The sequence below is a fragment of the Cupressus sempervirens genome, chromosome 2 (assembly GCF_028749045.1).
Source record: "Cupressus sempervirens isolate cs-2001-9-10 chromosome 2, ASM2874904v1, whole genome shotgun sequence".
In the NCBI taxonomy this organism is placed as follows: Eukaryota; Viridiplantae; Streptophyta; class Pinopsida; order Cupressales; family Cupressaceae; genus Cupressus; species Cupressus sempervirens.
The window spans coordinates 699,571,851-699,598,570 of NC_143119.1; the positions used below are offsets into that span (position 1 = coordinate 699,571,851).

At 33.0% G+C, this 26,720-nt stretch overlaps 1 protein-coding gene across 3 annotated transcripts in view; it reads right to left on the reverse strand.

Moving 5' to 3' along the window:
• Positions 1 to 19,327: 19,327 nt before the first annotated feature.
• Positions 19,328 to 26,720, reverse strand: part of LOC149575304 (vacuolar fusion protein CCZ1 homolog B-like) — a 132,776-nt gene continuing 125,383 nt past the window's right edge. For all 3 annotated transcript variants that reach the window (XM_089815080.1, XM_089815082.1, XM_089815081.1), the window contains exons 10-11: positions 20,085 to 20,314; positions 19,328 to 19,742 (exon numbers count right to left, since the gene is read on the reverse strand). In XM_089815080.1, the coding sequence (XP_089671206.1) occupies positions 19,712 to 19,742; positions 20,085 to 20,314 (261 nt within the window). In that variant the 3' untranslated portion in view covers positions 19,328 to 19,711. The remainder of the gene's footprint in view (positions 19,743 to 20,084; positions 20,315 to 26,720) is intronic.

A 26,720-nucleotide genomic window follows, 5' to 3' on the forward strand; every position in this document is an offset into this window, starting at 1 on the left:
TGATCATGATGAGGAGGAGGAGGAGGATGAAAAAGATGATGATGATGATGATGATGATGATGATGATGATGATGATGATGATGATGATGATGATGACGATGATGGTGATGATGATGATGACCACCACCACCACTATGATAGTGGTGGTGATAATGTTGACAATGATGATGATATTAATGATGAGATGGATGAAGAATAATATCAATGACGGGGGGTTTTGATTAGCTAACACTGGAGGGGGGTTTGATTATCAATGAGAAGAATGAAATGTATAGTTATGTGATCAATGCCTATGCTATTTAATATTCAGTTCTTGATAGATCAATGATTAATTTGATTAACTTGTCATGTACCTTTTACTATTTATAATTCATATTTGATACTAATAGTTGATTTAATTTTGAGTATATGTATCATGAATTTTTTAGCTAACATAAGATAATTGATTTACTATTGCAGAAACCTAAAGCCCTTTCATGTAGTTAGTACACCCCATATAGATTAATGGCTTTTACCATTTGTAATATATCTCTCATTGATTCATATCTCTCTTATTTTATGGAGTGCAAGTACTAGCGAATAGGTATTTTTCAATTTTTTCTTCCTCAAGCGAGGAAAATGTAGGAATTGAAGAAGAAAGTGAGACATTTAGTATGTTTAAATCAAGGAGATTGATTCAAGGTCAAAATATCAGAAAAAAATTCAATAAGCACATGAAATTTTTCCTTTCTCAAGGGGAGTCATGTTCTTATGATGATGAGAGTGAAGGTGACTCTGATGTGCCCTTTAGGTGCAAACATCTACAAAAATAATGGGTCCCCGATGAACTTCCTCCAATAAAAACTATTTTTTGTGTTCGAGAGAGGATGTATCGCATAACACTATCCTCATTACATGGTTTGGGCCTATTTTTTCATGGATGGCATAAAGGTCTCTTACAACAAGGATGTTGAATTGATGGAGTATGTTGGACCTTTCTATGATTATAATAGTTGGATGTAGATTGTTAGATATAAAAAAAAGTATGTGTAGGTATGCACTCTCAGAAAATTATATACAATAAAAAGTTAATGAATAAAGTAAAATAGTAGTTATATACATTAACGGAAGGCCAAAAGCATCAAGGAATATTGCAGGTTTAATAAATAGTATAGAACTTATGTCAACTAAGAAGCGACCCAATTTTATATTTGAGGCGCACGAGGGAATCATGTATTTATATGTGTGATAAAATCAATATGTGGAGGCAAAGAGCTTCTTATTGATTATAATTTGAATCACATAGATACAAACAAAGCCACTATCATGGGTGAGGTGGTACGTACTATGCACATTTAAAATCAACTCCAATCAATGAATCCAACATACCATTAAATTTTTATATTTATTTTGCTAACTTAGAATAATAACACATGTTTCAACATATCTCAATGATTTTTTTAAATACAAGGCTATAGTATGGATCAATAGCCATAGGATACGCACGGCGGCAATAGTTCTCACAGGATTTCTTCTTCCTGACAAGTAAAACTCATTGTTGTTGTACAAATTAGATACAAGAAATATGTTAATGCATATAATTTTAAATATAGCACTAATAATTTTTCTCTCACAAAAAAGTGCTATTTAGGAAAAGGAAAAGGAAAAAGTACTCGACAAGGAGTCGCACGATGAGCATGATGAATTCATTATTGATTTTGTGTCAGTGTTGATCTTGTGGCTATAGTGCAAAAGGTGATTCATACTTTAGCAATAAGGTTAAAGAAATTGGCATCAACTCAACCTCAGACTCCTAAAATACAATAGGCAGAGGATGAGTCGATGCACCTAGTTCATACATAAACAGTAAGTATTAATGTAGTTTTTAATGATAATAAAAGTTCAATAACAATTTTTATAGTATACTCTTTTATTCATGTCATTAAATAAAATGCATATGTGTTATTTTTACATAGGATGTTGAGAATGTACAAGGGTGATACCCTAGAGGATGATACTTCAAGTGGTTCAAGTACATCGCATGTTTTATCTTACACTTGTGTTTTGCTTGATAAATATATTTTTAATAGCTCCAACAATCTTATCCTATTGTGTTCTAACAATCTCATTTTTGAGCTCCTACCATTTATCCTATGTTCACTACACCACCTACTACAAGGAATAGAACCAAAGAGGCAATGTTGACTACAAATTTGGCAACACATAGGATGGTGACAGATGTGGTGGAAATGCCTATTCGTAAGTAGATTCCTCTTTTTCTCTCTCATTTTTCATTTTTTTATTTCACTTGAAATATTATTTCTTAGGGAGCATTTTGTAATATTGGATTCATTTTATGTAGGAGGTGATGAGGACATTCCTGGGTGTACCTATGTTAGATGTACAACAACAATAAAAATTTGTGATCAATTTCTCGTTAACAATGAAGTTGGTCTTCCCTTAAGAGTAGCGCAACTTCCAAGTACTTTAAAGATTGATCATGTCTTTTACAATACAATCTTATAATCATAATCAAATGCACTAACCTCCCGTGCAATCCCTTGCAATAACTAAAAATCTCATTATTATTTTGCAAGGAATGATCTTTTTTTTGAAAAAATTAATGATGAATGTGTGAATATTTGGGCTAACCATATGCACAGGATATCATATTTTGATTTCATTGATTGATCATGTTTCCTTTGATCAATGTCTTCAAGTAAATTAAAAGGTAGCTTTAGTTCATTTATGAATCTAACATTTTTTTTCTTTTCTTAAAAGGTGGAATATGCAAATGAAAGAGTTAAAGGATAAACTGATTGATGTCATGACAACACTTTTTGGACCCAACATCTTTTAAAGATAGGCTCCTTGAGAAAGCGGGCAAAGCTTTGAAGTATATTAGGTACAACTATAGGACCCAAATGAGAAAGAACCCTTGTTATGAGTGGTCCCCCTATATTCCTATTATTGAGTGGGAGAATCTTTAAAAGGATGCCACAGAGGAAAAAATAAATAAATGATGGAGAAATCATGCCACCTAAGGAAAGAGAGTATATATCATAATATTAAGAATGAAATTATGTAATAATTACTCTTAATACTTATGTGATCTAACATATTTCAAACTTCACATGGGTTTCTGGACACATTAAAGGCAACCAAAGTAAGAAAAGAGAAGCATGGGCAGCACAAGATCGGCTCGAGTGGATATTCAAAACTTGCTACACAAATTGTAAGTATAAATAAATAAAAAATTATATGCAAATATTTATAAATTGTGAACAATTTGGTCTTTTATTAAATTGATTACAACATAAAATTCATGATACCAAGAAAAAATGTAGGCCATGGAGTTTTAAAAAAAAACTTCTAAAGAGGAAAATAAATTAGCCTTCAGATGAGGCTATACACCTATGGATGAATGACTCTGGGAAATGAGTGTACAAGGTTCTTCTACTGGATCTATCGATGATGTAAATAAGTCAATTAATTTTTATTTTAAATTGAATACTTTAGAAATTACTGCATTTGATATTAAGGTCCAAAAATATAAGTCATTATATTTATTTTAAGTAAGGAAACAATGATTATATATTTGTTTAAAACTTTAAAGTGAATATATTTATATGTATTAAAATTAATGATTAGCATTTCTTTGTATTTTTCATGTATTTATATGTATATATTGTTTATAAATGCACTAATTATTTACATTGGATTGCAGCCTGCCAATCCTAATACATCAGTCAAGCATAGTGGAGGTGTCAATTTGAATGTTGATCGTAGTACTCAAGGTATATATTTTCTATTTGATTTTTTATTTATGAATTATTAATACAAGTAAACATTTTAAATTGAATTTGGTGCAGTAATACAAATTTAACTATAATATGTGTTGGGATTAAGAAAACATCGTGTATTGCATTTGCAAGGGATGCAAAGGTTGCTCCTGATATGCATGTTGAGGTCCAAGATGGCAGGCAAGATGATGTGGTTGGACAAGGTAAAGAGCACTACAATGTTCTTTAAAATCTTTAAAGTCTCAATTTTTTAAAATTTAACCCTTTTATTTGTTATTGCAAAGGACCCACCTTTGCAAAGGACAATGAGTGCATATCCACAGGTGAGAAGAAATATCGATGATGACATGGATATGCCTCTGCAACAATATAGTGAAGGACAAAAAAGAAAAAGAAAAAGAAAAAAAAATGATTCATGTGAACTTATGTAACTTATTTGATAATGACTAATGTTTATGTCTAGATGTTTTATTTATGTTCTATTGAATGTTCATGTGAATGTTCTAAAGAATCTTATGTTTTAATGTTAATGTGAATCTTCTAATGAAACTTATGTGTTAACGAATGTTATCATGTGGTAATTCATGAATGTTACATTTTATTAATAGAATGACTAAATTTTAGCTGTTAACGAGGAATTTAGATGTTGGGAGGAGGAGGGGGGGGCAAATGAGCTCCACCTTCACATGGTTGGCCCTTATTAGTAGAGAATATTAAAATATTCTTGAAACCAAATGAAGCTCAATATTAACCTTTGATTGCATGACAACTAACTGTGTGAATCTCTTGGTTTCAGGTAATGTAGAAGGATGTCACAATTCAATATGAAATCTCAATTCATATGAATACGACATCAGTGGAGCATTCAAAGTGACATTCACAAACTTATCAAATCAATGGTATGATGTCATTCACATGTACAATTTTGCATTAGCAAGTGTAGTTAATTGTAAGGTCTTTTGTGGAGTTTTAATTGATAGATTCATGCTAAGTAGGCAATATTCTTTGAATTGCGTCAAATTATGATATTGCTATTAGAATTCATGTGTACATTTTTAAGTCAAACTCATTGATTTATGAAATTTTTTTGCAGTGTATGAAGTATTTGAAAGAATGACTTTTTATGGGATTGCCTCAAATTTAGTGATCTATTTGGCAAGTAGACTACATGAGGGTAGAGTTTAATCTACTAAGGTAGCTCATGAATGTTACATGTTATTCATAGAATGAATGAATTTTAGATGTTAATAGGGAATTTAGATGTTTCATTTCTTAGTTTATGATGTATATAGGATGGATGAGATGATGTATGGAGAAAGAGGGTGGAGAGAGTTATCCATATTAATATTACAAGCAAAATAAAATCAATGGCTTGCTAGATGGAATCATGTGGTCTCCAAGAAGTGCAAGAAATAGATCTAATCTAAATGAAGATGATTGGGCATCTCAGCAAGTACTTATCTCCTCTTCAAAATCTTGTAGCATTATTCTTTCATATATTATAGCCTATGTAGTCAATTTGCATCCAAACATTTTTTGTACCATGCATTTCAAATATTTTGGGTTCAATGGAATCAATTGTTTGCTATGCATGAGGTAGTCTTCGAATGCATATCATGGTTATGAGGAAAATCAATGTACGTGGTGCATGCATTATTACCTTTATCAAAAATGATTTTAACTATTTGGAGAATAAAAACATGTGACATATCTTGAACTTAAGGTAAAGTGCCCAGCTTTCTAAAATATTTCCAATCCAATAAGTTAATAAATATAAATTATATTTAGGGTTTGGACATATTTTGGGTACTTTTGAAGTGCCTAAACTTGATTTGATAAATAAGAATTGGAAATGGATGTATATATACTAAGGGTATTCAGATGTGTACATAACACCTTGATATATGTACATATGTTTGGTTTCTCTCTTTGTTGCATCATGATCCCTATACATGACAACAAAATACAAAGACTTGAAATTGGTTGATAAATTATGAGTAAATAAAGGAGAAATATACCCAAAGGCTTTTGTTATCTTTATTTTCTTCGAAGCTTTCAATTACTTGAAGAAAATTCCATGTATGGCTAAATGGCTCAAAGTCTATGGCTCAAGGGCAAGAATGATCTTAAACCATAATTAAGAATAAATAATAGTAAATATTTAATAATACATAATAGTAAGTTTTCAAAAAAATTAATAATACATAATAGTAAGCTTTCAAAATCTATGCTTGAACTTAGCATGAGGCCTCGATTTGCAAATAGTTCATTCACCTTACAGTGATGGCTTACCCAAAAATATGTACATGTTTGGGGACTCTTTAGGAGATGCTAACACCGACAACTTCATTCCTAACAGCACTGTGACAACAAACTTTCAACCATGTGGTGTCTCTTTTTTTCACTATTCAACTGGTCGCTTCAACAATGGTCGATTTTTCTTCAGCATTTCTAATTGAATTTAACAATAAATTGTTTTTAGTATGCCAAAATACGATTCATCCAAGTAGGCAGAATATTAGAGCGGATTTGTGTCTTTGACTAAGTTCATAATGCTATACCAAATAAGGTTCAAGTTTACAAGGTCTTTCTATTTTCATTTTGGGTATATATAATTGTAAAACATAGTAACTGGATTAGGTTATAATACCATGAATTTATATATGTTTAAATCAAAAGATGTTTTGATTAAACAACTTTGAAAAGAAAAATCCATTTATATCACAGTGAGTATATCATAAAATAAATAAGGATAGATGATAAATTCTATTAAGAATTTTTTTTTTAAATGTCATGATGAATTCTTCAGTTAATATTGACAAAGACATTAATTTTCATGAAATTCTACAGTTCATAATGGTGTCAAGATTTCTCTCTAAATTTGGTTAGTTATGTCTTGTTATCAATATTTTGAATTGAACATTTTCTCTTCTCTAAGTATCGGCCAAATACTTAGATGGAAATATTGACACAAAATTTATCAATGCTTTTTCTTTATATTGATGGTGTACAATTCTAAACAATGTTGTCAATACTCATCCTTCATGTTGTTTGGTGTTTTTTTGTTTCTGTGTTCTTGTGTAACTTGTCAATACTACTCCTTCATGTTGACTTTTGTAACTTGTGATTGCAACGAAATCTTTCTTGGGGCTACCTCACTTCCCTCATTCCTTTCTAAAGCCAAAGGGAAAATTTTCAACTAGTATAAATTTTGCATCAACTGGTAGTGGACTATTGTATTCAACAGGAGCTAGACAGGTAGTTCTACACTATATTTTCATTCCAAATTTGGATTTTCATAATACCTCTATTAAATAAAGTAAAATCACATAAACAAATTAAGTTTAGATTATGGTGTTCAATTCAAAGCATAAAAAATTGCATATATTTTCATTTCTCCATATCATGAATAGAATATTCAAAAAGAAATACCTAATTAGACTTCTTTGTTCTTGCAGAAGGTCATCGGCATGAGTACACAAGTTCAACAAATTAAGTATTTTATGGGGAAAAGAAAAATCCATGAACATATTGGATCAAAAGAGCTGAAATTCTTCCTTGCAAGCTCCTTATATTGTATATCAGCTGGAGGAAATAACGTCTCAATTGTGATAAAATCTTTGTGTTTTTCACTATAATTTGCAAGACCTTTACCATGTTGGGGCAAGAAAGTTTCTTGTATACGACATTTCAGTTATATGGGATGTACAAGAAGCTATTTTTTTTAATAATTCAATTATCCGTCACAATTGTGACCACATGTTCTAATGGATAGTAGTCACTCCCATAGCACATCTATTGCAACTATAACAGATAGTGTTGACATTTAGACGTTGCTTCCATAAAAGAACTATCACACAACATCACAATTGCAATAAAGGACTGTAAGATTAATATGTCATAATTTCAATGGTGTAGTGTCACAATTGCGATGACGTCAACATGACCTCTTGCCCCTTCTTCCAAGTTATGATAGTTCTATCCATCGCAAATGTGATGACACCCATTGTTGTCACTATTTAGCAAAAGTTTGACAAGAGTCAATTTATGGTTTTGTCACTTGGGTGACAGGTGGGTGTCGCAATTGCGACGGCCTAGCATCACAATTTTGGCACAAATCTAGTAGTGTTCTAATCTTCATTTATGCCTCCATAAGACTATCCGCTAGATCTTCCACCATGACCTCTACCAATATTCTTGTTATTAAACTTCTTGTTCAACTTTTTCTCAAGTCTTATTGAAAATTGGTATGCCTCTTCAATATTGTTCATTAGGACCAAACTTAATTCCTCCTGAATGCTTGGCCTCAATCCACTAAGATAAGGGGCAACTTTCTCCTTGTCATCTTTCACATTGATAGCTATGATAAGAACTCGGTAGAACTCTTATGTATACAAATCTTCCCAACTGCTTTAACCCTTGCATTTTCTTCAACAATTCAAGCTCATAATCCATAGGAATGAATTTTCACTTCATTTTAGCCATTATTTGATCCCACCCTGTGATTTTTTCCTTCCCTCTTCTATTTGGCTCTAATTGAAAATATTGCCATTGGAACTTCACATGAGCCTTCAATTTGGCCTTCACAAACTTTATCCTATCAAGATCTCAATATCTTCATACTCAAAGTTCTCTAATTCATCGATCTAATCGATCATTTCCTCTAGGTTAATATTTTCCAAAAAAATGTGGGAACCTCAAACTTAGGTCTTTTCTAATCTTTGAAATGACCCTTAAAAAAATTCCTCTTCTGGGGTTAGAACTTACTCTTCTTCTTGACCAGCTTCTCTTTCATCATCACTTTCATCTCTTACAACAAGATTCTTCCCTCTACGCATCTATTCTTGAAATGTTTGCATTTATCTTTGCAGGGCTCTAAAACTCTCATGTGTAAAGCCTCTCACACAATGCTCTCTTCATGGAGTCATTTTTGTACTTTTTTGAGACCCTAGAGTAAACTTTCTCCCAATTGGTGATTTGTCTACATGCTCAGCCCATACCACAATGTTGGTGCAAACTGCCTCACAATTGGTGATTTGTTTACACACTTAGAAACTCCTACTCTGATACCACTTGATGAATGGTGCTCCCCTAAATACCACAAATACACATAGAAATAGAGAACAATATTTTTTTTGCAAGAACAAAAAGTGGGCTTCTTATTATCTTCACAAATGTGGAATTACAGATTTCAAAATTACAATATGCAAACCTACATGGGTGCCTTCCTTACAACAATCTAGAAGACAAAGTTGTGACTATTACCCACAATTGCCTAGACATCACTATAGATATTCCCTATATATGAAATTTTTAATAGGTTGAGAAGGTCCTAAACTCTAACCCTAGCCCTTGAGGCTGACAAAACCCTAACTAAAAATTATTTCTAATTTATTACATAGGGTCGACCATTTTTTTTAAGATACCCCAACTTTTGGAGACCATAACTTTTGCATATGAGCTCCAATTTTTAACTATATGTACTTTTCAAAATTGTCAGCTCTTGTACTACAACGCTTGATATGCACAAGTGCCAATCAACTCGATTACGACCTTGTTTCAAATCCTCTGAGGCCTTCAAATTTGAGCTCAAAGGTTTTGTACCCAAAAACCTCAATCACTTATGCAATACATATGGTATGACGATGGAACTCCAATGGAAGACTAATATGACTAAGATGAATCTCCACCTATGAAAACATAACATTCTGAGAATGTATGACCTGCTTACTAAAAATAGTATGTTTTCACAAATAGTAACTCTGTACTAAAATAACCCTATTGAAAAATGACAACATAAATATTTTTGGATGATGCAAGATTTCCATTACACCCAGGATTCTCATGCATTATTTCATTCCTAAATGGAAGCTTGACCAAGGCAAACCCCTCTCCACCAAAAAATTCCATAATTTCGTGTCTAGGAGTATATCTATAAGTTTTTAGAGAAGAAAATTCAAAATTTGAAACTACAGTTTCAAGCTCTTCTCGAACATTTTAGATCTCTTTTTTTTTTTGTGCAAAGTAGGTTGAGGTCAACTTTGACCTCAACCTAGATCGTCCTTGTCCCAATTCAACCTTGACACTCTAGGTCATCTTTTACTAGAGGCCTCTAGATTTCTAGGATTAGCATATTTCAATTTTAGGATCCCAGATCTAGCTTTGCTCCAGTTCCTATCACCATCTGACAATGATTTTTTAGATTTGAATTGGCCATTCCTATTGGCCCTCAAGATGAGTTTGATTCCTCATTTTTCATTTTCTAGCACTTATTTTGATGTATCAAATATGATCTTCTCACATACTTAGTTATAATTAGTTTGCACTTAATAAGAAATTAACCAAACCAATTAATAACACACCATTACAAGAAAATAACATCCTATAGAAAGAGATCATTTGAGTATACATCTTGGATAAGGAGTTAGCTTTAACAGTGACACCTCTTGCATCCACTTTGGGTGGTGCTAATCTAATTTGGGCATTTTTAAAAGTTGTATTTGGAGGTCCCTCTTTTTCTTTCCTTAATGTACATCTATAATTAGGGGTTCAATATACACATCTTAATCTTTATTTCATATATCATTGAACTCCTAATCTTAATGATAAAATTTCTCTATATATTTTAAGATTTCCCAGATTTCTATAGCTATTCCCTTTATTGTCCCTAAATTTGGCCAAAACGTTGTCATCCTAGAAACTCAGCCACCAACCTCATCCCCATCTTTGAAACTTGAAGAAAATTGTTATTTTGTTATTATTTAAAATTTTGCATGAGATTTGTTTTAAGAAGACATAGAACTAAGATGAATGCTTACTACTATACATAGCATTTGGAAGGTTGACAATACCATGTACATGTAATATTAGCATTTAGATTTTCAACATTATCTAGATTATGCTTAATCACTTGTTTGCTCATCTGCTAATTGTTAAGTAGAGCTATAAGATTTCCACAATACATTAGAATGTAATAGAACTTTTGGGTTCGTTTGTGTAAAGATTTTTTCCCAAATAATTATATTTTGGTTCACTAAAAATCAAATTCTAGATAGAAGTTTTGTTTAAGAAAACTTGAGATTTCGAATGAAAATAAATTGTTGCACAATATGTTTGGAAGGTACATCATATATATGTGCAAAGAAAATGAGCTTGTCAACAATAGATGTAGGGTTAGTTTTCACTCATGCTAACCATGTGAGTGACAATTGTCTACTAGTAGTTGAAGTATTTATTACTAACTTTGTAATCATCAAGCTTCTAGATGTTGGTGCCTAGGTTGGATTTTTTAAATTGTTTTTTGGTGCACAATCTTCACTGCTCTTGTATTTTATACATTCAATATATTTTTGATAAAGGGGTCATGCTGAAGATTAATTGAATGATGAAGAAGTTACTCAGTTTTTGAGTGGGTTTGGCACATTCTCAAATTTACTTAGTATGCCTCTTCTATGCTTTGTTCTTACTCTTGCTTTGTTTTATTGTTCTTCCATTCTGTTTTGTTATTAAATATTGTGCATATATCATACACTTTAGCTATCACTTTCTATCAACTAGTATTTGAGTCAAGAAAACCAGTTGTGTTCTTACCTCATAGAAACATAAGATGAATCAGTCATGTTTCACTTGCAAAGACAAAAGCTATTACAACAATAATATCTTAGTGCATCCAAATCTCTCTTAGCAGTTAAGTAGATTAAGAAAATTGGGTTAAAGATCTAGGAAAGTCGAAAGAACTAGGCGAAGTGTGTGGCAAAAGACTGTTTATAGTAGTGAGTTATTTTTTCAAGTGAGGACAAGAGCAAGAAAACACAAAGGATTGCTAGAGAGCAGTTTAGGTAAGAGGTACCTAGAAGATTGCAAAGAGTTAGTTGAAGTGGTTTGGTGACTGGAATGGAGATAGCAATAGTCAGTGATATGGAGATGTTAAATGGGGCTACCTTTGCCTTATAGGAATATCAAATGGAGGATATACTGATTCTAAAGGATTGATATTAGCCAATTGAGGGAATATTAAAGAAACCCACAACAATGTAAGATAAAGATTGGAAAAAGATGGATAGAAAGACCATTGCAACCATCTGTCAATACATGGCTAAAAATGTGTATTTTAATGTTGTTGGAGAGAAGACAACATAAGAGTTATGAAAAATGTCATATGATTTGTACAAGAAAAATACAACTTCAACAACGTTTTCCTAATGAAGAAATTATACAACCTCTAGATGGAGGGTGCTTCTATAGGAGAGCACTTAAATGACCTCAATATAATCACTAGACAAGTTATCTATGTTAAAATTGCTTTGGATGGTGAGATTATAATCATCCTACTAATGTGCTCCATGCCAAACAGTTCAGAGAGCTTGATTCTAGTCATAAGCACTTTTGCACCAATATCAACCTTGATGTATGATGATGTTTGCAACGACTTAATGAATGTAGAGCTACAACGAAAATCTATCAAAGAAAACCAAGGAGGAAAAGCCTTAACTACAACTGATCATGTTAGAAAAATTGATCATGACCATTAAGGGTGCTCAAGGTCAAAAGGTAGATCAAAATTAAAAAGGGGGCAGATTAACTTGTTATTGTTGTGGAAAGCCAGGACGCGTGAAAAAGGAATGTCAAGTCTTGAAGTGAGAGAAAAAGGATAAATAATTAGCCAATGCAAATAAGAAATCAACCAACAAAAAAGAAGGTGAGACCATAATTGTAGTTCAAGATAATGAGAATTTATTTAGGAATTCAATGAAAGATGCATATTTATACACTTCGAGTTGTAGCATTGATTGGATCCTTGACTCTGGGACATCTCGCCATATAACCTCAAATAAAGATAACTTTATTATACATAATTGTTGTAATTATGGTAGTGTGCATTTGAGAGACAATCATTTTTGTAATTTTGTTGGAGTGGGTGATGTCTAAATCAAGACAGAGGATGGACAAAATATTTTACTGAGATGGGTTAGACATGTTCCAAAGTTGCGTATAGGTCTAATCTCTATGGGATGTTTGGATGATGAAGGCTACTCCACAAGTTTTAGAAAAAGTGGCTAGAAAATTAGGGAAGGTGCATTACACATTGCTAGATAATCTAAGATGGGAACACTATGTACATTAAGTACAATATCAAAGATTTCTGACATTTTTATTGCTGCAAAAGAAAAAATTCCAACAAATTTGTACCATAAGTGCATGGGTCATATGAGTGAGAAGGGCATAAAAATCCTCATGGACAAAAAATTGTTGCTAACTTTGAAATCTTATAATCTCCACCATTTTGAGCATCGTATTTATAGTAGACAACAAAGGGTTTCATTTCTTAGAGGTGGTTATGAAAGGAAAATAAATTAATTAGAGTTGAAACATTCTAATGTATTTTGCTAGTAAACATTAGATCATTAGAAGGGACCTCATACTATGTCTCATTTAAAGATTTTCGGCCTACCCTATGAAAAACAAAAATGAGATATTCAAGATATTTTAGAGGTTTCATGTTGTAGGAGAGTCTAATAAATTGCTCAAGTGTGAGAAAACAAAATGGTGGAGAACATTGTTCTAATGAATTAAAGGATTACTATAATAGGTTTGGCATAAAGAATGAGAAACAATGCCCCTTACTCATCAAAAAAATGTGACTATGAAAAAAATGAATCACACTATGATGGAGAAGGTGAGACATATGTTGTCAAACTTTGAATTGGAAAAACATTCTTGGTAGAAGCAATAAGAACTTGATACCTCATAAATTGATCTACTACTACAACCTTGGATGGTGGCATCCCTAAGGAAGTTTGGATTAGCAAGAATGTAAATTATTCTCACTTGAAAATAATTGGATGTGAAGGATTTGCACATATTACCAAAGAGAGTAGAACTAAGTCAGATAATAAATCTACTAAATGCCTAATTTTGGGATATGAAGATGGTTAATTTGGCTATCATTTATGGGATCCAATCGAACATAAGATCATTAGAAATATAGATGTTATATTTAATGAGTTAGAGATGTTCAAGAGAGCTATAGGAAATTAGGAGCTAAAGAGAGTTTTCCTAGCTCAAATACCAGATGATAGAAAATGACAGTTGGAGTGTATCATACATGCACAATATTAAAGATAAATAAGAAAATGCCCCAACGATGCAAGAAAATGGGCAACAAGATCAAAAGTATGATGAAATAGAGAAAAATGAGGGATCAACAATAAATCTTGTCAGAGCCCTTACAAGCAATTCAACTTGAACAACAATTGCTTCACATATCTTCTAGGCCTCATAAGCCTTCACAAAACTATATGCCCTCAAACTATATATTGTTAACTAATGAAGGTGAAGTTGTTAGTTTTTAGGAAGCTTGTGAAGATGAGCATAGTAAAGAATGCAAGAAAGCAACGGTAGAAGAAATGAACTCCTTGTTGAAAAATATTAACTTGTGAGTTGGTAGAGCTTCCAAAAGGAAACAGGGTTCTACATAACACATAGGTATACAAGATCAAGCATGAGAGTAACAAGAAAAAGGAAAGATACAAAGTAAGGTTGGTGATGAAAGGTTTTCCTTAAAAAGAAGGTATAAACTTTATTGAATTTTTTCACTTGTTTAAATTTCATGCATTAGAATTATTCTTGATCTTGTCATTGCTCTAGATTTTGAAATGTGAACAATTAGATGTGAGACAACATTTCTTCATGTGGAAATGGAGGAAGAAATTTATATAGGGCAACCAAAACGTTTCAAAGAAAAATGTAAAAAATTTGGTTTGTAAGTTGAAGAAAAGTCTATATGGATTGAAACAAGCACCTCACCAATGGTATAAAAAATTTGATCATTTCATATTGAAAAATTGCTTTAAAAGGCTAGAAGTTGATAATTGTGTCTATATCAATAGGTATGAAAAAGAAAAGTACATTATATTATTATTGTATGTAGATAATATGTTGCTTGTTGGAATAATAAGAATATGATTAATCAATTGAAGAAGGATTTGGGCAAACAATTTGCAATGAAAGATTTGTGTCGAGCACAACATAAATTGGGCATGAAAATTATGTTGAAATAGAGGAGAAGAGAATATAGTTGATAAAAGGAATATATAATTAATAGAATTTTAACAAATTATATGCAGAATACCAAATCAGTTAGTACATTTCTTCAGTCCCACTTTAAATTGAGTAGAGATTTGTGTCCTTATAATGACAAAAATAGCAAATTGAAATAAGTAAAATTCCAAATGCTTTTATTGTTGGCAATCATGTATGTCATGGTAAGTACTCAACCAGATGTTGCACATTCCATGGGAGTTGTGAGATAGTTCCGTGCAAATCAATATTGGAAAGCAATAAAGTGGATTTTGAGGTATCTTAAGGGTACTAGTCATTATTTATATTTTGGTAATAATAATGTTGTGCTTAAAGGTTGCATAAATGTAAATCACTGGAGATATGGACACTAAAAAGTTCACCACTAGTTATCTATACACTTTTGCAAGGCTACACTATCTGGGTGTCTAGACTACATGAAGTAGTAACCATTTCAACCTAAGTCAAAACATTTGACGAATATGAAACATGAAATTCAGACTTTTTTGAATTTCAAATATCTCTTAAAACGAAGATAGAATTTTCATAGAATTTTCCATTTTATTCATCCTAAAAAATTGATATTTTTTCATCAAAGAAAACATCTAGAAATGTTATTTTAAAAGTTTCTAAAAATTTACAACACACAAGCGCAACACGTGCCACACACGAGCACAACTATGTAATCTATGAATCAAATAATTTAAATTCTTATATTAAAGTTTTAATAATAGAATGATATAGATTTTAAAATGTTATAAATTTTCATTTTAGTTAATTTGGTATATAATAATAGAATTATTATTTTTAATGACTTAAATTACTATTCCTAAATTTTCTCTCTATGAAAATATTTAATTCTTTGATGGGTAATGGGTCGAAGCCATTAATTATTATTTGTTAAGTTCGAGTAGACTCTAATCAAAGACCTCCCAAAGGGCAGGCTCCAAAATACCAATGTGTTGTAGGTTGTAGCCTTGTCAAAAATGAAATATTAGTATATAAATATTAAAGTTAACATTAATTTTATTCTATAAGTTCTTATCACAATTTAATAAACTGAAATATCACATTATAGCAATCAATTTAGATTTTAAGCTAATATCCAACAAATATAAAAATAAATGGTGGGCTCTGGGGTTGGTATCAATTTGGGTGTTGGCACAAAGGTTTTGATGATGGTTGGTGTTGTTGTTGGCACTGGAGCATCTAGTTCAAGTGTTGGCGAGGGTGTTGGTGATAAGGTTCAGTCGTATGTTAATGTTGTCGATAGCTCTGGTGCAAATGGTTTGGGTGTTGGCCCAGGTGATGGTGTTGGTGCTAGTGCTAGTACTAGGGTTCATGTTTCTTTAGCTAAGGGTTTGTTGACTATGGAAGGATAGTTGTCTTCTGACGAGGCTTTGGTGGGGGATTTGCTATCTGCTAGAGTTTTGCCATCTGTAGGTCAAGTTTCAACTAGGGCTTTGTCCACTAGTGTTGGTCTATTGTTGGGTACTTGTCCATTGTTGGGGCATCTCTATTTAATGGGGCTCTGTCATTTGCTAGAAAGTTCCCTACTAGGTCTTTGTCATCTACTAGGAAGGCTTTAATTGGGCTTTGTCAGTTTGCTAGAAAATTTTCAACTAGGTCTCCTCGAAAGGTTTCAAAGGGATCAATTGGAAAAGTTTCAACTAGTTTTATTGGTAAGGGCTTGGCTGGATCTAGATTGGTGGTGGCTCATGTTTCAAAGTAAAGGGTCATTTCCCTGTTTCAAAGCCTATCCGAACTAATTTGGCAGAGAATGTGGTGAAAGACATTGTGGAGGCTACCACTTTTTCATATAATCTTGTTGTGATTTGTCAGTTCCAAGGTCTTTGGCCGAGTGTTCCTAATTTGCACGAGTGGACATTCTCTACGTGGGAACTAATTTTATTTGGTAATGTTGATATTTTCCCTGTGGCCTAAGGATTTTTTATTACTCAATTTGAAAATGTTGAGGATAGAAAGTTGTTCTATGTGATCAGTCTTTTCCTTGGTCGAATCATTATCCTTTGATGGTGAAATCGTGGTACACCAAATTCTCCCCTACTTTTGAATCATTTTCATCTTCCTCTTTAATTTTGGGTTGAGTCTCTTGGAAGCTATGGAAAATGCTCTTGGTGATTTCTAGATGAGGAATCACTGGATATTATGCATTCTAGTTTTGTTAGGATCGTTCTGGAGATAGATGTCTCTAAGGGGTTGCCTGGAATGATTATGTTACAACATTCTGAAGGATATTGGATTCAAAATTTGGGCTATGAAGGGCTCCCCTTCAGATGTCGAAAGTGCTTTAAAACAAGTCATTTGGTGGCCCAATGTGGGTTATAAGGGTTAGGACAAAAAAGTCTTCTTCTTGGTGGAAGGGCTTTTCTTCATAACACTATGTCGTTGCTAAGAAGTGTTTTTCCAAGATTGTTGCACAAGAGTTTCCTTTTGTCCAACGTATTATGCGTATTGGTCCTCTGGTTGTCACTTCAGCTGGTTTTGTTTACAATCTTTTGGTGTAAATTCTAGTTTTTTTGCTGTTCCTACTAGAAAATATGGGACTGTTGTTTCTCCATTAGTGGAGGAAAAGAAGGGAGGTGTTGCTTGTTCTAGTGTTGGGCCTATTGGTTCTACGTCTATTGTTCTTGGTTCTGCTTCTGGGGTTGGCTCTACTAGGCCTATTGTTTGTGATGTTGTGACTGTTGTGTCCCCTTTGTTGGTGGAGGCAGGGTCGAGTAGTATTGGACCTATTAATACTGCTATTTCCTCTTTTGCTTGTTCAGATATTGTTGGGTCTGTCGAAAACCCTCCTATTGATTATGTGACAATAGGCTCTTCTCTTATTTTGGGGTCTCTTCCTTAGAATTGGTAGAAGAAGGCTTCCATGGTTGAGGAGGGGTGGATCCCAATTATTGGAAGACATCATATTAAGTCTTCTCCTAATTATGACATGACTCTACGCTCCCATAAGAAGGGAGGTCAAGGTAAATCCTATCTTTTTCCTTGTTTTGTGCAGGATGTGGGTTCCTAGATTTTTTCCCCTCTAGGCAAATTGGAAGTATTATCACTTTCTCTGTTCTCCACCAGTCTTGTTTGGTCCTCACTTGGGTAGCTCCTTGCTCTAATCTTGTTTTCTCTTGAATTGTCGTCTTTTTTTCTAGCAATGTTGTTTTTAGGGGTGGTGGATGTGTTGCTGGCTTGTTCAACATAGTTGTATTTAGGGGCTCAATGTGAAATCTTTTGTCTATTGGAAGGGGTTTCGGGTCCCCACAAAACCTGTTTTCACCCATTAATAGAAAACAAATGTAAAAGCAAATAAATAAATTTAACAAATGTGACAAATAAAATAATTAATTATTTTATTTTATTATAAAATTAATATATTTATATATTAAAAATATACTTCAATACTTTATCTAGAGAATTAAAGCAAAAATAAAAATGAGAGAATAAAAAATCTTTAAAAATTTAATAATTAATTGGAAGAATAATATTTAAAAATAAATAAAATTTATATATAGGCAAATTTAATTTGTTTTTTTTTCTGAATTTTTACCCTTGCTGAACTTCATTTGAATTATATGGTTGCCTAACTCGAATTCAAATTTGAACCTTCTAACTTAGCTTTCAACAACGGAGGCCAAATACACAGTTACAACAGAAGCTTGCAAAGAGATGTTGTGGATACAATGACTCCTTGAAGAGTTGGGAGTAAAACAAGACAAATGTGTTATATTGTGACAGAGTGCCATTCATTTGGCCAAAAAATGAGCATTCCATTCACAAACCGAAAACATTGACATGGGTACCATTGGATTAGGCAGTGGTTGGAAGAATGACAATTATACTTGGAAAAGATCTATACATATGAAAACCCTCTGATATGCTCATGGAAACATTGTCAAGAGCAAAGCATGAGCTGTTTAGAGATTTAAAATGTTTGTGGTGATTTGATGTCTTCAGTTTTAGTCGACTCCTCTTCATTAGCTTCAAGTGGGAGAATGTTATACATGTGTAAAGCAAATGAAGTTGTCAGCAATAAATGTTGGGTTAGTTTTCAGTCATGTTAACTATGGGTGTGAGAGTTGTCCACGGTAGTTGAATAATTATTACAAAGTTTGTAATTACAAAGCTTCCAAATGTTGGCGCTCAGTCTGGACATCCAAGTTAGTTTTTGGCACCCTTTTTACACTCCTTGTGTATTTTATACATTCAATATATTTCTGATAAATGATGCGGAAGATGAATTGAATGATGAAGAAGTTAATCAGTTTTTTAGTGGGTTTTGTGCATTTTCCTTTTGTCTCTGTATGCGGCTTCTATGCTCTGCTCTTACTATTCTCTGTTTTATTGCTCTGCCATTATGTTCTGTTATTTAATATTGTGCATATATCATATACTTCAGCTGTCATTTTTCTACCATATAGATATTTATTTTCTACGAATTTTCAATAACATCCTTGCTGAAGTGGCATTATCTTACTATGTATGAGAAGGTAATTTAAAGTTTAATAACTAAATGAAAATCCAATCCATTGGGTAACTCAACACAGTGCTCATATTCAGGAGAACGGAGATACCACTACGGATGTGGAAAGAAAATCAGACTAAGCAATGCAACTCTAAATGTTAAGTTCTGACATGCACATATGAATGCACTAATGATGGAGTCTGTTAGTAAAATAAAATAATGAACACAAAGAATTCTTCTCTATATTAAGTAGAATTCCTGAACTTCAAAAAATACACTTCGAAGGCTAGCTTTTTTATTTTACAGAACTACCATTGAAAGACTTTACAGGTAGCTCTGTCTGAACTGGATAACTAACATACACTATAACAGTTTAGTCCGAGGAAAATACACCATTGCAGTACCTACAAAAAAACAATTATATATAAGCATTCTAAAGTGATCCCATTACAAGAGTCATTACAAAACAAATTGAAATGCAATCACAAGAGTTTCCATTTTATTGTGGGATTTTCGATTCGGAACCAATATGCATACATGAATCGAAATCTTATTTAAATAGTTCTATAATAAATTTTACTAACCAATACTGAATGTGGGAGAAATGTGAAGGAAACGGTGGACAAAATAAGGAGAGTAACACATTCATAATGAACAGCTATAAAATAAAAGAACAAAGAACATTCTCGTCCATCAAGATGATATAAAAGCCCAAGTGTACAATACTGCTATAAAAAGTTTCATACCTCTTGCTAAATTTCTCCACAGCATCAGATGCATAGAGAAGTGTCTCACTAGCTTTTTCAAGAACCATATAAAGTTCATTTCCACCACTTATCCTAGAAATGATCCATGAATTGTTCTTTGCTCTCATGCAAACTTCCAAATCCTGTCCATGAATTTGATTGTCTCTTTCTGCCCTTTTCTTTACCAAATCAACTTCTGCTCTCATCTTGCCTAAGGCAGCCAAGGAGCTCTAGATAGATGAAACAAATCTTTATCAGAAACAAAACCTGGTAGTCTACTTGTTACAATATCACTAAGCTATCCCACATTACTAAAAAGCAGCATTTCTCGGAGTTTCCAGGAGTGGGGACATGAGGATGCCAACAAATTTCACAAATTTTTGGGATGGCATTATACAACTTAAACAGACAAAATGTATCTGAAATTTTAAAAAATAAATATAATATAATGAATTTGCAAGGGAATCTTCACTTAAGGGCCTTTAGCATTTTTATGTTTAAAGTTAAAAATAATAAAAAGTTACCGTTCTGATTGTTATGCACCAAATGGATGCAATGTCCCCTTTTCAAAAGGACATTTGATAATAACAAATAATAAAGATAAGTCAATTGAACAAATAAATAATAAATAATAAATAAATTCATTATGAATAATATTATATATAAATAAATAAATAATCTAAGTTACCGGTTCGGGTTCAGTTCCAAGTTCGAAGTTTGAGAACCGGTTCGCAAGTTCGTCAAAATTTTGGAAAGGGGTTTGGGTTCGTTTGGGTTCGTTAGTACAAAACGTATAAAAATTATAAAAAATATATGTATATATACATATTTATGAGGTAGGAGTTAGAATTAATATGTAGCATAGTAGCATAAACACATTTAAATAACAAAAACACCATAAACTTGTAATCATAGTGATCTTATCATCATATAGTCATAGTGCTCATACCATAAATTTTATTTTTTAGGCATAACAGAATTAAAAGTCTCTCGTCTTAATATGGGAGGGTTTGTGGATGAATTAAGCTATAATATCCTCAAAAAGAGAATAGATAAACCACACTAGTATCCTTAATCTTTCGAATGAATGTAGTTAAATCTGAGTTCTCTCTTTGACAGACTTGCTTCAAACTTATAAATATCATACAAAAATAGCATATAACAAAGATAACATATTTTAAGTTTAACAGATGGTTTGCTTTCAGTTCCAGGATAGAGCAGATGACAAAGAAAAGGATTCTAGAGTTTACTCAACGAAATAAACATGCATGCATTACAATCAATAGGGTAAGATCACTAACCAGCATTGGAAATTTCAAATAACTGAAATTGGATGCCTGAGAGTATTTGTAACTTGTCAGCATTCTTTTATTATTCAGTTGGGAATGCTTGAATCTTTAACACAACTTTCAAACAAGAGAAATTTAATTCTATTTTGCCAAAAAAGCACTTTTTTGCCGTCCACGGGGCTCAAATAGCCTGTGGTTCAAACTGGGTTCAAACTTGGTTCAGTTTTTTTGGCCTGGTTCACCCGGGTTCGAACTAGATCGAACCAGCAGACAAAAATTGGAACCCTGGTCAAACCAAGATTGAACCAGACCAGAACTTCGAACCGGTTCGAACTTTTGCAGGTCCGGGGGGGAGGTACCCATGCAACTTAGTAAATAATTATAAGGATAAAAAATACATAACTATAATAATTATTAAGTAGATAGAATTACATTATAAAAATTTCAAGTATATAATGAGAAAATAAATAATATATAAATAAAAATTAATAGAAATGATAATTAGTATAATTATATTATTTATTGGTGAAGTGAGAGAATAAGTAAAAAACTTAGTTACCGATTCGTGAAACAAATCCAATTCGGGCAAGTGAATCGGATTTGTGTGATGTTTTTTTTTCTCCATTATGATTCGTGGAGGATTTGTGCATGTGTCTACACACACACACACTAAGAAATGAGAGAAAGATACATAATTCTAAAACTAAATCATTTCATAGTATAAATCTATGATTTTGGTATGAATCTATGAATTAAAGCCATTACGATTATTAAAAAATAATCCGAAAAAAAATTCAATCTGGAAGAATTCAAACGAATCCAAGCACAAATCCAGATCCAACCTCTAGGGCATGAATCTAGTAACTAAGGTAAAAATACACAAACATTACCCAACTTCACCATTAAAGATAGAAATTATAAACATCTGCAACTTCACCCAATCTCCATTGCCATCTGAAGGGGCAATCGTTGGTTGTTGAATCAATAACCAAATGGAGGACACAAGTTAGACAATTGTTACACTGCACATCCATTCACAAATCAAGATCTATCTAACAACAATAAAATCCTAATTAAGTTTATTATAATGCTACTTATTTTCTGCGAAAGAGGCACTGACCAAGGAGACTATTTTATTGGATGGTCTAAGGAGATTCATGGAAGAATTAAGGACATTACAATGTGTATCAAATAGTCTACAAAAGATTAGATGGAGTCGATAGAGGGGCGTTCATTATAAGCAATGAGTTGGACAATAGCATACTTCCATCCTAGAGATTGAAGACAAGCTATGCGGAGCAATTTATCAACAGTGATAAACAGCAATTCAATATTAATCATTATTAAGCATGGAAAAGTATGATAACAGAGAATTATCGTTTTCTAATGTCTATCTTTTTACAAATGAGAAGCCTTGGCCTTCTATAGTTGTTCAATTACAATGAAAGGCCAAGATCAATTCAAGATCAACGGCCATGCTACAAGCCATAATTAGGGTTGCCAACCTGTCATCCAATTACATGAAGGCACTACCGCATGCGCCAATAAGAAAATTACGACGTTATTTAAGGACCAATAAGAAAATAGTACACTTAGCATAATATGATTGAAACATGTGTAACTGGAATTTCTTGATTGGTTGAAGACAAGTAGGCACCACCTCGGCATCCTTATTTTGTAGACTTGATCAATTCTTTTGTGATTAGAAAATATCTCTTGATAATTAGTATTATCAAGCCTTTGATTGCAATGGCATATTCCCAAATTGATTCATCTTCTGAAATTTTCTCCATCTTTCTTGGAAAGTTTCTCATTGCCATGACCTTAAACTTGCTTACACTTGCTAACTTGAACCTTGAACTTCCTGAAGCGATGAAGTCTTCATGCACTTGGATCCTTCAAAATGAGCTTGGAGTTTCGGAGGAAATTCAAGTTGGTTGACAAGTTCTTCCACTAGTAAATTCTGATTTTGGTTCTCCTCATTCTTTGATTTCTTGGATTGCACCTTGATCTTGACTTGAATTTGCACTTTGATAATCTAGTTTTGAACTTCCTTCTCATTCGAAGTCCTTGAGATTGATCTTGTAACATCTACTTGTTCTTTCCTTAAAGTCTTAAATTTGACCTTGCCATCATCTTCCTGCTCTCCAAATTCTCCCTTTTCGAAATTTAACTTCCAAAAAAAAAAGAGAAATTGCATGCAGATCACAAAATTGATAGGAAATAAACAAAACATAGGCAATCTAGAGTTTTCCTTGATTCAAACTGCAACTACAGGAAAAGGAGGCAAGAGGCATTCGATCATGGATTTTCTTGAGTCCAAGACCAAATTTCTCTTTCTTGTTGCAAATCCTAAGTTCTGATTTTGACAAAATGGCTTCACTGGAAATGAAATTTCTTCTAAATTTGCCTATTACATGTCCAGATTAATTCTCTTACCACTCCTCCATTCTGACTTTGAGTAAAGTTCTTCCTTATAAGTCCTACATCGCTGCCTCATTTGAATCACCTTGCTAACAAGGATGAGATTTTTACCCTTTGAGATCACTGCCAATGAAGGAAGAATCTGTCGCTTTTTTAAGTCAGTTCACTACTAAAGGGAGAGGTAAGTCTTCTAGTCTTGGTGTGAAAATACCTTGACATCCTTCTTAAATAGGCAACTTGAAACTTGAAGAGGTATGACAGAAATTAGGCTGAATTGCACCCTTGCAGGCCAATAAAAACATTTAAGATTATAGTCAAGTTTTTGCTTATCAAATAATCATCCAATCACAGCCTTACTTCTGATTTTGTGGGGTGTTTAAGTCTGGGAAGTATTCAGGGTCTTGTTGGGACTTTGCCTTCAATTGTAGGCGGACTTCTCACCTTTCTTAGGATTAAGAATCCCAAGAGGTAGGCAGATTTTGCCTCATTAGGATTACCACTTTATCTTTATATTCTTATCAATCTTGTGCTTTTGATCAAGTGTTTTGTCTTTCTTTTGGTCTTGGACTTGATTGAGATTGGGAGAGTTTCTTATTTGCTAGAGGCAGAATTCTGGCCTCTCTTAGGATTATGAATCCCAAGTAGAGGGTGGAATCTGCCTTCTCCTTGGGGCTTCCCACTCAATTCTTTTTCATTCAATGACATGAACCTTAGGCTTGAAAACACTTTCTCTCCCTACATTTGGCTTTAGTTGATCATTGCTCACTTTCATCATTTCGCCAATCATGGATTTGACCTCAACCCCCGCTTTTCCTTCACGTTTTCTTATCAATGCAAGGTGGAAATCTCACCTCTCATGGGAGTAGGAATCCCAAGAAGACAGTGGATTCCACTCCTCTTGGATCCTTTGTTACCTCTCACTCTTGCTTATTTGCCTTCAAGCTTATTTTTTTCATGCCTTGTTGATCTGCTAATCTTTGGACTGTATTTTCTTTGACTTATAATCTTAAGTTTGGCCTTTACTTGTTCATGCTTAAGAGGCAGAAATTTCATAGCTGTTGGGATTAAGAATCCCAAGGAAGGAGCAGATTCCACCATTTCCTTGAGATTCTTTTAATTTGGGAAATTTTCATCTAAAAATAGTCATTTTGCATTTTCTCCTCACTTTTCTCATCAATTTGGACTCGAAACCCACTTTTAACAGGGGTGGAATTTAAGGAGTCATTGGGATTATGAATCCTAAGGCATGGTCGGGTTCTGACCTAGTGCTAGGATTCTTTATTTGCAAGTTAATTCCCCAACTCTTCAAGTCAATTTCTTTATCTCAAAGGGCGAGAGGATTTATGCAAAATATAACCTTTAAGTATAAACTTTAAGTTATATTTTATATAAATATTGTCAGGATTTTGAGATAGGTATCGAATTCATGAGTTAAAATAAAGATTCTAGATTTTGGGAGTTTTCAGAAAATTCCAGACTTAAGTCAAATTTCATGGTTCAACACACCTAGAACATTGTTACCTCTCACAACCTTTTCTAACTTTCTATGGTCAGAATTGAAACTGGAAAGAGGATTTCTAATGATTAACTCATGTCATCACAAATCTCTTGGTTTAAACTCCATGTCCTTGACATCCTAGCCCAACTCACTCAGACCCATGACAAACTTGATTCTCTAATAGGCAAAGATTGTTTAAACTTATTTCTTCGGCTTGGAGAATTAAAAATTGCTACCAAGACCACCTAGGAACACTACTCCTACTGCTAAAGAAAAAAGAGGGGATCCCCAATTGCAATGGGGTGATGATGTGAAAACCTCACAACAACAGAACCTTGTAATCACAAGTGCATACATATATCCATACAAATCATAGTTATAAAACTCTCACTCGGTAAAAACTCACCAAGCCCCACAAAAAAAATTGCAGGAAAAAGTAAGCTATTTAAAAAACAAAACTTGAGGAAAACTCGAGAATCGAAAAACAACTTAAATTTAATTAAAAGCACCTTTTTAAAACAAAATTCAATGAGAAGATGCATCCAATGAGTTAAGAACACAAAAGAAACAAGTAGAATTTAGATATATATAAATGCAAAGTGGGTACAAAATTGGATTCTCATGCGGATTGCTGATGATGGGAAGCAAAGTAGCAAATAGGTTCTATAAAAAACTAGAAGTAAATACATCATTGTAGTTGATTTCTATGAAACTAGAAGTGAATACATCATAGTAAATAGCTTCTATAAAAATAGAAGTAAATGCATCATAGCAAAATAGTTTGAAAGTGAGTTTGATCAATGTTACCCTCTTGAAAAGTAATGCTCGTCTTCGGTGTGAGCAAGTGGTTGAGCTAAGTTATTTAGGACTTAAGAATATAGAATTGGAATAAAGTGATTTGTTAGAAAATGATTTAGAATCATTAGAAAATCATCATTTTAGCTTCAATTTGGCCTCAAATAGCCAGGACAGGTTGTGGGAGATAACATTGTTGAGGGCAGGCTGAACCTTAAATTTGGCTAAGTCTGGAATTTTTTAAAACCACCAAAATATAGAATCTGCATTTTAACTCCTATGAAACTAAAACTTATCTCAAACATCTTGACAGTATTTAACAAATATAACTTAAAATATAAGAAACAAACTAAATACAACTTAATACAAATATCTTAAACACCCTGCCTTTGAGCTGCAAAAATGACTAAACAATGCTTTGCAAATGCAAACTAGCATCAAACATGACATGTTTGGGCGTTTGACCTCAGATTTCGCTGCACAGGTGAGTGTTTTCCAAAAACTAGCCGAGTTTTTGCTAAAACTCGTCGATTACTCGACATGTTTTTAGCAAAAAACTTGGCGAGTTTTGCTCTTGTTGAGTTGCAAGCTTTTCAAGGAAAAACTTGGTGAGTTTTCCATCTATGATAC